General features: G+C 37.7%; 1 protein-coding gene across 1 annotated transcript in view; it reads right to left on the reverse strand.

Annotated features, from left to right (window-relative positions):
* Positions 1 to 18,025, reverse strand: part of LOC107083520 (afadin-like) — a 158,249-nt gene that overhangs the window by 23,605 nt on the left and 116,619 nt on the right. The window contains 7 exon segments of the mRNA XM_015372827.1: positions 1,141 to 1,273; positions 1,553 to 1,747; positions 1,895 to 1,986; positions 2,315 to 2,515; positions 5,413 to 5,531; positions 9,000 to 9,073; positions 9,149 to 9,214. Coding sequence (XP_015228313.1) covers positions 1,141 to 1,273; positions 1,553 to 1,747; positions 1,895 to 1,986; positions 2,315 to 2,515; positions 5,413 to 5,531; positions 9,000 to 9,073; positions 9,149 to 9,214 — 880 coding nt within the window.

Raw genomic sequence — 18,025 nt, forward strand, 5'->3', positions numbered from 1 at the left:
GTCATCCATTTTTTATTTAGAGGAGGAAAGCGGGGACGAAGATGTTGTGTTGCGACATATGAATCAAGATGCTGTGACCAAAAAATTTGATTGACAGATGACCGTTGATATATGATTGGCTGAATTTAGGTGTACAGGCTGATTTATAACTAACTGACTGCATAAGATAACAGAAAAATAACTGATTTTAAGACAGGATTTTATTTTATTTTTTTAAGAAATTTTCTTACTTTTGGGACAAGAGTACATTTATAAACATGTTTCAGCGAGAATGATTTGAAATTTAAATATGACTCCCGTATGACTTTAAAATGTTCTCCCTCATCAGGGAAATGTTCTGGTTTGACAATTCTCCAACTGCTGGTAAAGCAATAAAATAGAAAAATAGATTGTATTAATCTTATATTTAATGTGTATTTTATTTAATCTACTCATCATGGATGTGTTGCAGGAGTTTTCCTTATTTGTTAATAACAAAGCTTCCTCAATTGTTTGCTAGTCACAGCTGCCTTTCAAAATAAACTTTTTTACTATAAAAGCCCCAATCTGAAAAGTAAATTATCAAATAATTTATTGTTTGGACAATAATCATTGTTTTTTTTTTTATTTACCTGCATTGTAGACAAAGCAGTAGCTTTTTTTTACAAGAACTGATTATTAATAATTTATGATCATTTAAAGTAATTATGTTTTTTTTATTCCATAGATTAGTGTAAATTTATGCTCGGGTAGTGATTTATCTTGAATAACCATGAATGATGATAGTATTTTAACCAAACAGAAATGTTTTAACTTTTTTTGATTAGTGATTTATTCAAAGCAAACTGAAGCTGTATGCCAACTTTAAAATGCTTTTTCTTTGGTCCAAAAATTAGTACTTCAGCTTTTATTTTGACACAGCTGAACAAAACTTGAATGAGTTCATAGCCGCCTGGTGGCATCGTAATGTACAGCTGTGCGACGCCTGCATAGGGGAGCACATAGATACTGAATAACAGGGGCCCTAGGATGGACCCTTGGGGAACGCCACATGTGATCTCTGATGTGAAGTAATTTAGGTAAGATTTAAACTTGAAGATCAACTTCTACCTCTACTTATTCTGATCTCGTTCTGTTTCCGGCTCAGCTCGGTCCTCTTACCTCCTGGCGGACCTCGGTGTTGGTAGTCCAAATCCCGGTGCTGGTATTCCTGTGGATAGAGCGGCTGCATCCGCTCATCTGGCCTCATCATTCCCGCTGGAGGGTACAGATCTTCCTGGGAGTGATTAATCCGCTGCAGCGCAAGAGAGAAAAAAAAGAAAAGGAAAAACTTAAAGTGTCTGATCTGTGGATGGATTGATTAACCTTTTCGAAACTTGCATTGGAAATGCTAACAGTTTTTTTACTTCTGCTACACTAATGATATTTTTTTGTTTTAATTAATGAAATTTGATTTTAAAATTTAAAAAAAAACAAGGTGAGGATCATAACAAAGCAAACTTTAGGTTTTTTCTTTCTATCAAGTATTCCCAATAATATCACAGCTCATTGTCAGGAGGAAACTCAGTCCTACCTGCATGCTGTTGTGAATGTTGTCGACCACAGGGAGGCGCTCTCTGTCCTCCATGCCCTGCCAGTGCTGCGGGGGCATCTGTCCTGGACCAACCACCCGATCCTGGCTCTTAGAGGCCGGGATGGTGAAGTACTCTCTAGGGTAGGTCTGGGTGGGGATGGGGTAGGCCTCTGGGCGGGGCGGGGACGGCTCCTCCTGAGGGACAGAAAATCAAACATCCAGGCTTCTCTCCCAGGTCCACAGATATTTGTACCATACATGTGAAATTATTTCTCATTTCTGCTGCCCTGCTGAAGCATTCCTCACACAGGAGCGAGCAGTCAGAACCCTGACGCCACTTACGTCTGCACACAGGTTGCCGGTGGAGACGGAGGTGATCTTAGTGCCCGGTCCTCCAGGGTACACCGATTTGGTTGCAGGACTCTGGCCCTGATCTAGTGAGGGAAGAAGGAAGTAAAATATATCATAACAAAGCTTCACACAGAGTAATATTTGTTTTTCCAAATGCAAACAGTAAAACAGACTTTTCCAAAAACAATGGCTGCCAGAAAATCTAGTGGATTGTTTGTGTATCAGGGTGGAGTAGCTGAAGAATAACACAGACAGAAGGTTTTTTTTTTTTGCAGTTTTAGTTTAAGGTTCCATGTTCAAAAGGTTTTACATAAAGCGCAGACTTTCAGCATAGGTTTGGATTCTAATATCTGCAGGAAAATGAATGTGAGTACTGTGAGTAAACGTGTGATCATAAATCAGACGACTTACTGGCTACGTTGGGGCTGGAGCGGTGGTCAGCCCGGTTCTTCAAAAGCCGGTCTTCTCCGCTCATCTTCTTTGGTTCTGCGTAAGAGTCCCAGCCGGGCTGCGGGCTCTCCGGATCGCCATTCTGCACCGTGTTGTTGTACAGCTCGAAGCCTTCACTCTTTGGGCGCATCTTCCCGTTCTTATCCCGGCCTCGGTCTGCTGCTGAGACAAAAGACGGAGCAGAATCAAATACTGACACTTAAAGAATAAAATAACTTCTAAAAACATGCTGAAAGTCATCTCACTCCAGAAGAACAGAACGGGATGTTCAGCTGGACTCAGTTTGGCCCTTTTCTGTCACTTAACGGCTGCAGTAAACAGCAGTTAAAGAAATTGAGAAAGAGTCACCAATAATTCCCGTTTATACTCTCGGTGAGCGATATCATCCATGGATCTTGCTAACAATCACAGGGTAAACTTTACCAGAACTGAATCTTTCCCTTATGCTTCCTGATACCAAAAGATTTTAATTACTGACAGACGAAAAAGGTTTTATCTTAAAGGTATAGGGGAGGATTTTAATGTAAACATTTCAGCAGAATGATTGACAATTAGAAGAACCACTTATTTTGATGATCCTCCAGGAAAAGAACATACCTATACCTTTAAATGCAAAATATTTAGATATTCTTTTACAATTTTGGTATAATTAGTGCTCTAAGTGTGTTTCTCTGTCAGCTAAAAGCCTGTTTTAGTCTCTATAGTCCAGTGAACAATTAATCGATTACTAAACTAGTTGATTGTTTCAATAATCGATTAATCATGATTCATTCGATTGATTGTTTCAGCCCTAAATCTCATTAAAAAAGGTATATTTAAATAGAAAGCTCCTGTTTTTTGGCATAAAACTAAAATGTGTCCTTATTTGTTTTTGTTTTTTTAACTGCTGTTAGATTCCCTATAAGCCAAATTTAATGAAAACAGAAACACACTAAAAAATTAAATGAAAAATAAAATAATTAGGCAAAAGACTAGTTAGTAAATTCACTTTTATTTTTAGTGATTTCAACTATGAACACTGGATGCAGGTTTGAACAGAAGATCCTTCAGAGACCGTTCGGTCTTCTTCCTTTGGCTGCTCAGCCGTCGCTGCTCAGCTCTGCAGTTGATAGACTTTGGGAGAAAAAAGCTCCTTTATCATCTCCCTGAAAGCTGCAGAGCGACCGGACCAGAAGACTTCCTTTATGAAACCGGGGTCACATTCCAGCAGACAAAGACCAGCAGAGAGCCAGACAACCCTCTAACCTCTGCGGTTTATGTGCAGCTTTTCATGAACACGCTTTCACACAGAGCTCCTTATATCAGCCAACAGACAAGACAACAAGGACACCCTGTGTGGACATCCGTCTGTCTCTCCTCCTGTCTCCAACAAATTACTGACATCACTTAACCCCAAATCTATTAGTAACATTACAGTTGGTCTAGCAACCTTTATTTACCTAAATTCAATAACTTAAAATGATTAACTTTAATCAGATCTGCAAGAGTGACTTCAGGAAAGAGAATAAATCCTATCAAAAAAAGTAAAAATGATAAATCCTGATATTTAAAAACCCAATAAACAAACCTGCTGTAATTTAAAAAAGCAGTCATGAAAATATTTAATGATATCTTTTATATAATCCTTCTCTGCTTCAGTTAAAATCACTCAATCCTAAACTGAATAATGGCAACATGACCGTTTCCCAATTGTTGCGCAATCCAGTTTCTGACGAATGAAACTGGGTTGAATTTGTCCAGAGGAGGTCCGTTGAGGTCCACAAACAGGAGTGAAGACCTGCTGTCTTCCCGCAATCTGTTCCGCGTCTCGTTGCCTGTATTATTATTATTTTTTTATTATTTCTTATTTTTAGTTATTTTTTTTATTCCTAATGCACCTTTTCCTCCTTGTTTCCACCTTCTTTAATTACTATGCCAATATGTGACCAGTGAATTTCTCCGCTGTGAGATCAATAAAGCTCATCTAATCTAATCTAACCCCTAGAACCCTACGGACCCACCGGCGGGTCCAGATGCTACATGACCTCGTAGTTTTACCAAACCCCCAGTATTGTTGTAAAAAACATATTTGGCACAGTTTGGTGACATTTATGGATAAATGTGCCAAAATGGCCTCTCCGCCTAAGAAATTTCTCACTAATACCATTCTAAAATAAATATGATTCATCTGATTGAGTCCAAATTTGGTTTATTTTTACACAACATTTAGATTTGAAAGTCTGTACTACTTTTTTGTGCTATAAATAATATTTTGGTAGTGTTTTGCAATGTTTATTTCAAAGAAAATTTTGGCGAGGTTCAAAAAATGCAAAATATTTTGTATTTTGTCCCTAATATTTCAGGCAGGGTCAAAGCTACAATGGTGCTGACACCAGAAAACCATTCTATGACATCTTACCTTTACAGACGTACCAAAAGTTTCTTCTTAAATCTAATAGCTTTGAGGCTATAAGTTATTTACTTTTGTGTGTTTTTGTCAGGCAGAAATTTATTTATACCCCCTTAGGGTGTAAGAGGCTAACTGCGCAAAAGCACATGGCTAATTTGCATACGCGAGCAGGATTGGCTGGCTCCACTCGGCAAAAAACAGAACATATTTTTGAATAAAGGTTTTGAATTTCAAATACTGGACATGTTGAGCTTAAAAAACATTTTAGTGACCATTGGTGACAAAAATTATTTTATTTTAAATTTTTTTGACACAATTTAAGACCGCCTTTAAATTTTGCTTTTGAGGCTTTCAGGGGGTCTCATGGGTTAATCGGGGGGGTCGAGTCCCCCCGGACCCCCCCGTATTACACACTCTGCTTCCCCCTCTCTCTAATCCCATTTCCTGTCTGCCAACTTTTGAAAAAATACCCTACATGAATGCCACTAATGCCTAAAAAATTTTCTTTAAAAAAGTTGATAATTATTTTTTTTTATCCACTTTATAGTCATCACAGGAAATCACCCACCTGCAGCTGACTTAGATTAACGTATTTTATTTGTTAAAGGAAATGATCCAAATGGTACCAAAAAGCAGAGGAGTGAGAGGTGAAATGGAGAAATGTGCTCACCTCTCTGCATCATTGGGCTGGGCTGGTTGAGTAGCGTGGCCAGGCCGTGGTAGATGGCGCCCTGCTTGGCCACCTCCAGTGTTACAACAGAGCCCGTCCTCGTCATCAGCTCCGCAGCCCTGAACACACACATCAAACATGACCGTCAATCTTCTGACTTCAAGGAAAATAAATTTCCCGTTTAGCTGTAACGAGCTTCATTAGGCTGCTGCGTCTTTGATCCAACCGTTTTACGACTTCATTTTAATGTCGTTGCTTCACTGAGCTGAATTTTTGCGCTTAATGAAATTTCACATCAAATGACAGATGATAGGTTTGCTTTGAGTAACATCCTGATTGTGAAGCAATGACAAAGACCAGATGTTCCACTGGGAAGAAGTTGATCACTGGAATAAAAAAACTCTGCATCTCTCTGCATCTCTACTCGGTACATATTCTTTAATTAATAAATATATATTTAATTTAACTTATTGTTCTTGTGCTCTCTATAAAATGCTGATTTTTAGTTCAGTAGGAAAGCATTGCATTAAGACTGCACCTCCTGTTAGTTGGAGAGTTCAACCGTTACTGTTTCTAAAACAGCTTTGCATAGAACATTAAAGGGTCACAGTATATTACTACAAATTATAAATACATATGAGAATCTAGACATGATTAGTAAAATAAGTAAAGCTTGCTGCAGATTAGATTTTTATGATAAAAAATGAAGGGATCCTCTTGCCTTTCACCACATTTTGTTCTTTTGATTTACAGTCTTACTTAATTAGATTTTGATCAGAGAATCTCAAAAATGGTGGCGTACAGTTCAGCAGCCTGAATTTAATCAAATGCAATCTGTGGAACAGCAGTGGAAATCAAAGTATGGAGTGGATGCTTACGTGTGTCGTCTGATCCATCTGAAATAGTGCACTGCAGTTTAAGTTTGGGTTTTACAGTAGTTCAGTTAGGCTGAGGTTGTTAAGATACTATAATTGACCGTTTATTCTTTTTATTTTAAGTTTTATTGTTCCTTTGTCCTTATAATTGATTTACCTCCTCTATCTCTAGTCTACAAAATAACATCTCCCTCTATTATGATTTTTTATTTCAGAAAATGCATAAGTAAGTCTTTTACATCCAAATCTTAGTCTAATTAAAAATCTTTACTCCTTCCTGCTCCATCTACCAATTATTTCTCCTGCTGCACTGGAAAAACAATCTAGAAATAAGCTTAAATTTCCTAAATTAAGTGTATTTGCCCTTAATTTGAGTAGGTAAATCAGATAGTTTGCCGATGGAATGAGTATTTATACTCTTAAAATAAGATAGTTAGATTATACGCACTTGAAATAAGACAATGCAATTGTGTTTTCTTATTTTAAGTGGAAAGTGTCTTGTTCCATTGGCAAAATGTCTCTTACCTCCTCAATCCAAGACAAAATGCACTTATTTCAAGAAAAAATGACTCATCTAGATTTTGATTTTTTCCAGTGTGTGATTTTTGCCCCATTCTTTTTCCCAGTTATTGATTATCTATACTAGCCTAGTAAACCAGCCCCACCTGCCAGCAGCCAAAATCATGTTTCCCTACGATTGGTCTAGCCTCGATCAATGCCTCAGGCCCTAGAACTGGCAGCCAATCACAACGCAGAGATGTGTTTTGAATTTTTTTGGATGCAAAGCGTTTTTCAGAGCGTTTTGCTAGAGAAAGCACAACAAGGAAGGTGGCAACAACTATGGAACAGTTGTCGTTTGACTCAGTTTTGGAATCAGTTTTGGAAGGATTAGATTTGGGGCTTTCGTCTAAATGTGAGGAGGAAGAGGCTCTACGCTCATTCATTTTTAAGAAGGACGTATTCGCCTTTTTACTGACAGGCTGCTTGGTTACACTTCCCCAAAGATATTCTAACGATACTGTCACCTGTGAGAAATAAACAGAACTGCAGCACTGATCTGTTCGTTCTCACAGCTCGCGTTTGTGCTTGAAAAGTATTTTTTTGTTACTTTTATTTACTTTACATGGAGCTGCTCTTGATGTCTTAATGAAGCTGGATGCCAGTCGCCTGTTAGTATCCAAACACTCCATCTTAAATATAACTGTTGGATGGTTTGCTTGGTCAGACCCATTAAACATGAACAGGCTTTACATCAAATCTGGAGAGCAGGGCAGGAACTTAAAAGTGAAATTAGGTAAAACAGGCCACAGGCTTATAGATGCATCAGTGCTGAGTTACTGGGGTGTCAGTCTGCTCATCGAATGATGCTTTAGTCATATAAAAAAGCTGTTTTAAAGTAAAACATTACAAAATGTTTCTTTAAGTAATGACTTATGAGTCATGCAGGTCATCTTTAGGGTTAGTTTGGATGTTTAGCGGTCAGCTCGACCTGTTTGCTTCCTGTTGCCTGTAACTGTGGGATGTTTCAGAATCTGCTAATTGTTGCCTTTTACTCTTTTCTTCTATTGTACCATCCACTCCCACCTTCAGCTGCTGTTTATCTTTCAAATATGAAGAAAAAGTGTTTTTCTGGTATTAAAGTAAGACATCTGTATTGTTTCTTTTGTGTTTTTTAATGTCAGAGAAAGGGACACAAAAGCATGTCTAAACAAATACATTCATATCTTATTTTTTGTCGTTTTTACCAAATAAATCTTTAACACCTGAACAAAACTTAGGTTTATAAAGCGGGCTGCTACAAAGTTCTGCAGGGAAGTAATTTAGTGATTTGAATTAGGTGAGTCTGAGGAAGGAAGCACATAGAAGCTCCATCAATAAGGGATATATCTTATTAATATAATCCTGTTGATATTATTATCTTTTTCTTTTTTTGAACTGGTGCCTCCTAGACTGGAACCTGAGGACCACAATAACACCTTTATGATCAACCAGAAGAGGCAGGGATTACAGATTTGTCCCTCCACTGTAATTTGGGTTCAGTCCAGCTCCACACGTGTCATTTCCTTCACCACTTTCATGTTTTCCAAATCCTGTAAACACTTGAGACGCTGCTCCACTACAGATGACCCACTTGGGAGCTGAACAAATGGTTTAAATTTAGCAGAGAATCGGCTCTAAACAAACTATTAGGGAAAGTTTATAGCTGTTCCAAACATGTCTAACAGACTTAAAGTTTGCAAATCAAACTGAATCTGGTTGAAGTAAAAGCAGGAACAGAAAGGAATCTTTAGGCGATTACAGAAAAATGTTCCAAAGTATGCATGTCAGAGGTTATTTTGTTTGTTTTTTTCAGTTTCTGTCCTATTTTTTAAAACATTTAGGATAAAACTGGAGTCACCTCAGGACGGGATAAACCCTGAAGCGTCTCAAGATGTCGTCAGACGTCACAAACATGATTTCTGCCTTTTTAGTTTAATCCTCAAATTAACATCAGAGCAGTGCCCCATCATACACGTCAATGCTGCTCAGTAAAGTGCATAAAAAAACGCATTAAACATCCACATTTCCTCCAAACTGTTGCACATAATCGCTAAATGTTGACTGTTATTTGTAGCTAAAACACATCAGCTGGGAATTTCCAGTTTTTCCCTCATTTGCATCCATGCAGTCAAATCTCTCCTTTAACCCAAACAACAGAGGAAGCGCTCGTACCTCTCCTGCGACAGTCCGACCAGACTGCGTCCATCGACGCTCAGCAGTTGGTCACCTGCTGCCAAACGGCCGTCCTGCAAATACAGACATCCTTTAATAAGACCCCGCCAGCTTTGCCCGCTTCTTTCCCATGCTTCACGATCACTCACCATATCAGCGGCTCCGCCTTTCACCACAGACTTGATGTAGATGCCGAGCTTCTCCTGACCGGCACCCTGCAGACAGATATTAACACTGATGTTAATCTTCCTTCAGATGGATTAAAGCTTTTATTTATTTATTTATTTTTTTTATTCATTTCGAACATGCAAGAGAAAAACAAAAAACAATGTTTTAAAACATTGGAGAGAAAAACAACAAACAAGGTACCCTTCTTTCCTGAGTTAATATACCTCTATTACATGTGCGAAAAGGAGTAGGAAGAAGTAAAACTTATGTGCTCCTACCCCTTTAATGTTTGTATTTCTTCAATTTACAATATTTCTAATTATGTTGCTATATATTTTCATACAAATACATACCTACCTACTAGGGGTGTAAATAATAATCGTTTTGTATCGATGCATCGATCCAACAGCCGACGATCCGATGCATCGACACGTCCGCAAGATAATAGATTCATGTTTTTTTTTTCCTCCGGTCTATTTTATCCATTTGGTCCTGGGCGTAATTCTCCCTCCCGTGCTGCGGTGGCGCTAAACCTATTTTGCCCTCCTACCTCGCTTCCTGGTTATACTCTTACAGCAGTGTGTTGCAGTGAGCTTGACACAGACATTTTTAAATTATGCTCAATATTGAAGCGTGGTCTGCGCTACACGCTGTGGGTCTAGATACGGCCGAGGCGGTGAGGAAGTGGGGGCGAGTTTAGTCCGACGACGGAGGGACATGAGGGCCAAAAAGAGCGGAGATCCAGGTGGAAAAAGGGTCCCAGCGTTCTCGCGCACCCCGCTCTTCTAGCGGGTCAAACTTCACGAGTTGTTTTCTGCAATTTCGGTCATAATGACATAATATAATATTTATGTCAAAATAATTTCTTTGTACATTTTTTAAAAAAGGAATATGTGTGGGCATTGCTTTAAAGCTTCACACAAATCCTAATAAAACATTCAGACCTTATACTTAAACAAAACTGTGATCAGGAAGATAATAAGTCAAATTCGTTAGAGACTTTTTTAACGGCTAGGACACAGAAATCTGCATTATTTACAAAAAAATAAATCCCTAAAATGTCCTTTTGTAATAATGGTATGCAGCATCTCCTCCTAGAAAGGCGGAACCCAATGTAGAACCAGAACCAGGGCTTTGTCCTTGCATAGCTGCTGGGAGCATGATGGGAATTTGATTGTTCATTCCAGATTTGTTTGGTGGATAAAGTGAAATATTACACTGTGATGGAAACACAGGGATCACCTTTAAAAGTAATCCGGTTCTGCATTCCTGAGCTAAATTACAGCTTGTTTCCAGTGGAGTCAAATTCTCGAGACATCACTGTGGAGACCGAGGTACCTTTACTCAAAACGTTTCTGTAGCTGATTTGGTTTTGTTGGATTCTGAGTCATGACCTTCACTGACCAATGACGCCGTTCTCAACCAGAAATAGTCTGCTCCTGTAAGCCTAAGGTGTATTGTTACCCAGCCTGCTCTACAACTGGGTTTTGTGACCTCGTATTTTACAAACCACAGCATATTTTCTTAAGTAAAGTTTGCAGGACTACGATGTACCACGGGCACATTTCATTTCTGAAAAAATAAATGACCAATTATCATCATAGGCTGCCAAAGGAGTGGGCAACATCGCCAACATGAGCACAGAGCGGTCAGAAGGGAGATTACACTGTGAAGACCCAACAAGGAAACAAACCTAGTAAAGTCAAAGCCAGCATTTGCCAGAGTCTAAAATGTTAATACTCTGATATAGAATTTAAATCATCCTTCTCACATATAAAGCCTTAAATGGCCAAGCTCCATCTGATATCAGAGATCTGATTGTTCCTTATGTCCCTAACAGAGCAGTTCGCTCTCAATCTGCAGGTTTACTAGAAGTTCCTAGAATTTCTAAAAGTAGAATGGGAGGCAGATCTTTTAGTTATCAGGCTCCTCTCCTGTGGAACACACTACCAGTTTGTCCGAGGCAGACACCCTGCCAGCAGTGGGTAGCAGTGCTGCCTTGCAGCAAGAAGATTCCGGGTTCAATTCCCAGCCCAGCATCTTTCTTCACAGAGTTTGCGTGTTACGTGATAACTGTTACTGTTAGGTTAATTGGCTTCTCTAAATTTTCCTTAGTTGTGAGTGTGTGGGTGAACTGTTGTTTATCCTGTTTGTCTCTGTGTTGACCTGTGATGGATGGATGACCTGTCCAGGGTGTTCCCCACCTTTCGCCTGTAGTCAGCAGGAGATGGGCACCAGCACCCCTCACGACCCCGCTTGGGATAAGCGTGACAGAAAATGGATTAAAACTTTCCTTTTTGTTAAAGCTTACAGTTAGAGTGGCTCAGGTTATCCTGAGCTATCTCTATAGTTATGCTGCTATAGGCTTAGAATGCTGGAGGACAATGGGGAAATAGGGACCCCTATTTCATCGTTTTGCTTCATTCTATCTCTATTTTCCCACTCTGCAGAATCTGTTAGTTCAATCTCTAACGTTCTGCTCTCTCTGCTTTTTCTCATAGTAGCTTCATCTGGTCTGTTACTGTTTGGCTGTGACTCCATCCTGGAGAGAAACATACTTTTGCTATGGTAAATTTTGAATATCTATTATTTCCAAATTTCAAGATGAATACCTAAAAACATTGTTTTAATTATGTCATATTTTTGATATTTATTGTGCATTTATTTGCAAACCTGCTGAACTAGAATCTGTGAGTCTGTTAAAGAATTTCTGATTTGAGATTGAAAAGTGTATTTTTCATGTTAGTAAAAATGTTTTTAATGCCTTAAATTATGTGTTTGGTATTAAAAATCTAATATTTTTCCTCTGTGTCAATATCAAGTTTGAATTAAGAAAAACCCAAGACCTCTCGTCCATGAGAGTTGTAAATATCATTTTAATTACTTCCATGGAGAAGGGGGGAAAAAATAAAACATCAGCAGCAGCAGTGATCAATGTCAAAAAATAATCAGCATTAGCATCGTCATTAAAAAAAAGATCCTTGCTCTTAGGCCAGTTGACAGGAAAAGAAGTCATTCAGTGGTGTAGGTCAGTACAGCTAAATCCTATTATTGATCTCAAAGTTTGTATTGTAGCAAAACAAAGTGAGAATGACTGAAATCATAAAATAAAAGAAAAATTCCAACTACTTCAACATACATGTTACAAGCTTAAACACACACCTCCAAATTGCACAGTTAACCCATTTTATTCCTTTATACTTCAACTACAGATTGAGTGAAGAACACAGGTCCAAATAATTATTGGATATGTAGGTTATGCATGAATCATTCCAATAACAAATTCTTTAGAAAGTCTTACAAACTGCGCTGCTAAGTTGTCTAAATGCGGCTCAGGAACGCTGCTGAAGAGCAGGTTGTTCTCTGCTATCTTGCACAACTTCCCACAACATTTCTTTCCGACTTTTTATGTACTTTAAATCCCAACCAAGAACTCCTCATTCCTTGTGTTGCTCAAGAAGATTCTTAATGGCTTTGGCTGGATGTTTGGGCTCCAAAATGCACAACAAATTAAGCATGATAAGAGCTCAAAGTTGCTGTATGTCATAACGAATCTGAGCAACTGAACTGGCAGAAAACTCTGAACATGCCAAGAAATAACTGCTTTAATGAATGGAAAAAGACATCAATAATTCCTTACAACAGATTTATATGGACCAGAAAGATTAAACGAAACAAAATTTGGATGCAAAAAAGGTTTTTGTTTTAACACCAGACACCTAAATAAACCAGGTCCCATGCACATCAAACATCCGCTCACAAAGAACAGAAGACGTCAAACACAATCAGAGGTGTTCCTACGTTCCTCCTCCTCCTCTGCATTTTTTCCTGTTATACTTTAAGCTCTGCACAGATGCATATCATCTCATAATATTTGCTCAAACCAAAATCCCTTCTTTGCAAAACAGCACAGAAAAAATGAGGCTAAACAGGCTGCACTGTCAGTGCAAATACACTCAGACAGCCCAGAGCTTCTGTGGAGTTTTTGAGTGGATTTCCTGTGGAGTGGGTAGAAGGCTCAGAGCCCAGCGAAGAGTTGGGATATTATTAGACAGATCACACACTTTATTTACCATCTTGACATGTTTATCCTTGGAATCTGAGCAGGAGTAGAAACAGAAACCAGAAAAAACATTTCCAAGCAGAGAAACGCCCGAGGAGCATTTCTAACATTTCAGGTTAGATAAAATTAAGCTTTTTAAAGTACGAGACTATAAAGATCGAGTTAAGGGCGGCTCACTTTAAAAACATCAAATAAAGAGCCTGAAGATCCAGTTTTACATTATTTGTCATGTTAGCTGATATAACAAGATGGTTTTCACAATCATTGTGATCTTGAAATTTGTTAATGTCCCATGAAATACAGAAATGACTAAATAAATAGATGTTACATTATTTGTTAATTTATTAATCTTATACATGATTCAGATATCAAATATACCAATAAATTGTAAAATTCACAATTATTTAATTAATATCTCATTAGATAATCAAAAATACATCTAAAACGATGATATAATGTAATGTCTGTTTTTATATTAATATGAATAAATATAGAGTGAAGTAATTACATGCAGTTTTATCAGTTTCCTAGTTTTTGGCATTGCTATGTTTGGCGTCACAGGGTGAAATGTTTGGAAAAACCTGGCTCAAAGGATAGATAACTGGATATCTGGCTCCGGAAAAATGAAATTCCAGGTGAAAAATACTTGGAAATATGTTTATTATATGCATTTGTTTTAAATAATTTTTAAACTGAAAATTTACTTTTCTAAAAACTCAGAACCAGTTTGTTAGGGTTGTTAAGTTTCCCCAACTTTGACCTATAAAAAATGAAACAAAGACAGTGTAAGATTTTTCCTGTAATGCTTTGCAAAGGGAAGGGCAGAGCTGGGATCACTCTGTGCATCTTCGCTTGGCTCGACACTTGCAGGCCTTTTTATTGAGCAGTCAACACATTACAACAGCAGGCGTTAGTTTCGATTACGCAATCTCTTAGACATAGCATGAACTTTTAAGATAGGGAACTTGTCTGGTCTCAGCATACGCTTTTAAAAAAGGCGTCGGGGGTTAAGAACCTTTAACTTCTGTGTTTCTCAAATGAAAAACAGGAAAGCATTCTTGCAAAACATTTGACCGTCTTATGACCTGCATACACTATTTTCACTGATAAGAGTAACAGAGAAAAAAAAATGATTGAGAGCAATATAAAACATATAAATGAATAAAATGATAAAAACAACAGAAATCATAATAACTCCGTCACAGTTAATTTACCTAGATCGTAAACATTTGGTCTTTTGTCTCTAGAGTGAACTTTGTTGACTGTAAACCTTTTCCCTGAGCAGGAAAGAAAATGAAGTAAGTCCACGTTTAAAATAATTAGCTTCCTTTAAATAACAAAGAGCTTTGTGCAACTTTGTCATCTTCATTTAAGAAATTGTTTCCTGAGATTTTGCAGTAAACCACAACAAGGGTAAAAACATTAAGTTGCTGCAAATCTTTCTAACAGAGCCTGGACATAGTTGGGGTTGAACTTTGCGTCACGCGTCTCATTCAGACCAATTTCCCAGCTTTTCCAGTAGAAGGATCAGAGACACAATGGCTGCTTTCTGTTTTTCATGTTTCTGTCATAAAAAGAAAAGGCGTAATGAAGGCATGAACTTCCTGTTAGAGACCGTTCAAATACTGGAGCATCTGTCTCAGATGGAGCCGCGACTCCCAGCTCTTTGCCAGAATGAGGACTTGGGGCGCCAGAGACTCTTGAGGGAATCCCCTCTGAGAGTTTGAGGAGTTTAGTTGGTTAAAGGGGTCCTGCTGGGGTTTTTTGGGGGGAAATACTCAACACTAGTTTGAAAGAAATCCAGATTTGTACAGAAGCGTTTATAGACAAGAAAACCCAAAGAGGTTTCCATAGAATGGATATTTAACCTTCAATCACTCATCTATGAGCGGTTCACTAATAAGATACTTTGATCTTTTCAAGGAAAAAACTTCATTTACATCAAATACTAAAAAAATAGACCAAAAGGTCACGTTTTCCACACAATTTAGTCTTAGAAATCAAAATTTTTATATTATTATTCTTCAATTACATAAGTGTAAAAATATCTCCAGATTTTTATAACATATTAACAGACTTAAATGTTCAGCAGGGAAGTAAAAGAGAAAAGAGCAGCATTCCTGGTCTATTTATGTGCAAATACAATATACTATAAATAAGTAGCTGTCCTTTTTACTACACTATGCTGGGTTGTGAATAAGTCAGAATAAGTGATAAAACTTAAAGCGATGTTAAATTTATCTGAACAAAGATAAAGATGGTGAGTTTTAAAAACAACTATTTTTAAAAATGATGTGTCAAAGTTTTGAAATGATGCTCCATCTCCACCAACCCTCAGCTCATGTATTTAATGGACGTCTCTAAGGTCCCTGGAACTCCTTCTTACTAAACCGTAAAAGAAGAAAAACTCCAAACTCACTTGATTAAAACGGACTTGAACAGTTTTGACAAGAAATCAAAAGATTTGCAGTAAGAAACTGAAGTCATAATCAATGAATCTTTTAAAGATCTATTTTTACTTAGATAAATAGGATTTTGTTCTGTATTTTATCTCATTTGTAGATGAAATACCAAACAAAATGTTCACTTTAGTTTCAGTACTTTTATTCGATTTTTCTTGATTTTTTTTTTTCTCTTCTTATGTTCAAAATAGACTCTAGAAGGAAGTTAGCTATGAAGCCAGACTCTGGTGGTATGGTTTGATAAATAAAATGTTTTAAATTGCATTATTACTGCTGAATGTATCAATTAACTCTTAACCTTATAAACAGTCTCCTGTCTTTATGCTACCATAATGTCCTGAAGATATTCCATGAGATTTAGCATCTAAGTCAGTAAAGAAATAAACCAGCTTCACAAACACAGGAAGTTAGGGTCTATTCATCAGGCTAAAAGTTATAAAGAGCTGGAAATGACCATAATATAAATCCTACCAATTATTGCATCCAGGTGATCCTTTATGATTGCTTGTTTTATACAACCGCATCAAAATAGGGACGATTATTCAATATATTCTCCATCTTCTATTTTTGTTTCTATCTTCATTTTGCTTTAAACTGGCACTTTAGCTTAAAATAAAATGACAATGAAAACAAAAATAGATGAAAATCAGTTTGCTCTCATTTCTCTTTAAATTACGGTTAGCTAGAACAAAAAAGGGTTTTTATTGTTAGATGCTTTACAGACTTAGCGTGACGTTTTTCCTCCTTGGACATCATCCACCAAGTGATGTCACATTTGTTTTCTTCCGCCGCTTTGCGGCTGACCCATGGAGAAAACCGCCATGGACATCAGACTCACACAATCACGCAGGCCTGATTTATAGCAGACACAAAGTGCTGCTGATGCAGGCACCACAATTACAGGCTGCAAAGATAAAGCGTGTCGACCTGCTCTCCGACTGCAGCCTATAAAACCACTAATCCATAGGAGACCGTTTAAAAGCTGGCAGACATCAGCAGCCCAACACGCCCACACAGGTATTGGAAAGCGTTTTAGTAGATTAAACTGCCTCGGTTTAAACCTATGAGGTTCTGACATGATGTTTTACAACTTTACAGTTTCTGGGCTGAAACCGACCCAGTACAAGCAGATATCTGATAGCAACCAAAGAAGTGTTGCTGCTACCTGATTATTAGAAATAGGTTACTGAACTCAAACATCTACCAGAGAAAAGACCTGGTATTTGGAACAAACAAACAAAAAAACTAAATCAATTGAGGAAAAATATATATTAAATGAAAAAATGCTTATACTTTATTTACGAAAGTAAAATCTTAGTAAAAATGGATGTTCTACTTTAACAAGATGCCGCTTCTGTTTGGTAGGAAACAAATTAAAGGTATAGAGGAGGATGTTCTTTTTCCGGGTGGATCACCAATTTAATTGGTCATTCTAATTGTCAATCATTCTGGTGATGTTTACGTAAGGCCGTCAGACGTGCTTGTCCCCCTTTTCGCTTACCAGTGAGTCTGACATAGTGGGAAAATGGTACTGTAAATTTCGGACTATTAGGCGCACCTGAATATAAGCCGCAGAAGCTAAATTGCATGATTTGTACATATAATAATAATAATACATTTTATTTAAAAAGGCGCCTTTCTGGACACTTAAGGTCACAGTACAAAAGCATAAAAACAGTGTCAGAAAAAAAATAAATAAGAACATTTAAAAACATACAAGAAGCACGGACTATAAGCCATAGGTTTTTTATGTTTAACACAAACTGTCTTGCGCTCGCAACGTCCGTCTTTCTAGCTGTCGTTCTGTCTTGTACCACTCGTGGTAGAAGTCTGCTTCCGGAGGACCTCCGCATTCCTGTGGGCGCGGCTACCGTACTGTGTTGAAGCAAATGTGACGTCAACATGGTGGATGGTAAAATCCATAGATTTAGGTATTACCTAAGTGGCCATTAGCTGTAAAAAACCATAGATAAGCCGCATTGTTATATAAGCCGCAAGGTCGAAAAATGGGGGAAAAGTCGTTGCTTATAGTCCGAAAAATGCAAACAGTAACTTTCAAACAGAGCTTGCACGAGGAGAAATGGACTCATGCATGCTCTTGCACGCGTATAATAGGCGTTCCCTCTCGGGAGCAGGTACAGGGTTGTGTATGTGCATTTTTTTTAAGTGGAGAGGCAGGGTCATTTTTTTTTTTTTAAATTAATGAATAATCTCACCTATACCTTTAAAAAAAGTGTTAGGAAATATTTCAAAACATGGCATGATCAGGGTTTCTACAGCATAAGGCAAGTTAAAGTCAAGACTTTTTAAGACTTTTTAATGCCACTTGAAAT

The sequence above is a fragment of the Cyprinodon variegatus genome, unplaced genomic scaffold (genome assembly GCF_000732505.1).
Source record: "Cyprinodon variegatus isolate N-32 unplaced genomic scaffold, C_variegatus-1.0 Scaffold76, whole genome shotgun sequence".
Taxonomy (NCBI): domain Eukaryota; kingdom Metazoa; phylum Chordata; class Actinopteri; order Cyprinodontiformes; family Cyprinodontidae; genus Cyprinodon; species Cyprinodon variegatus.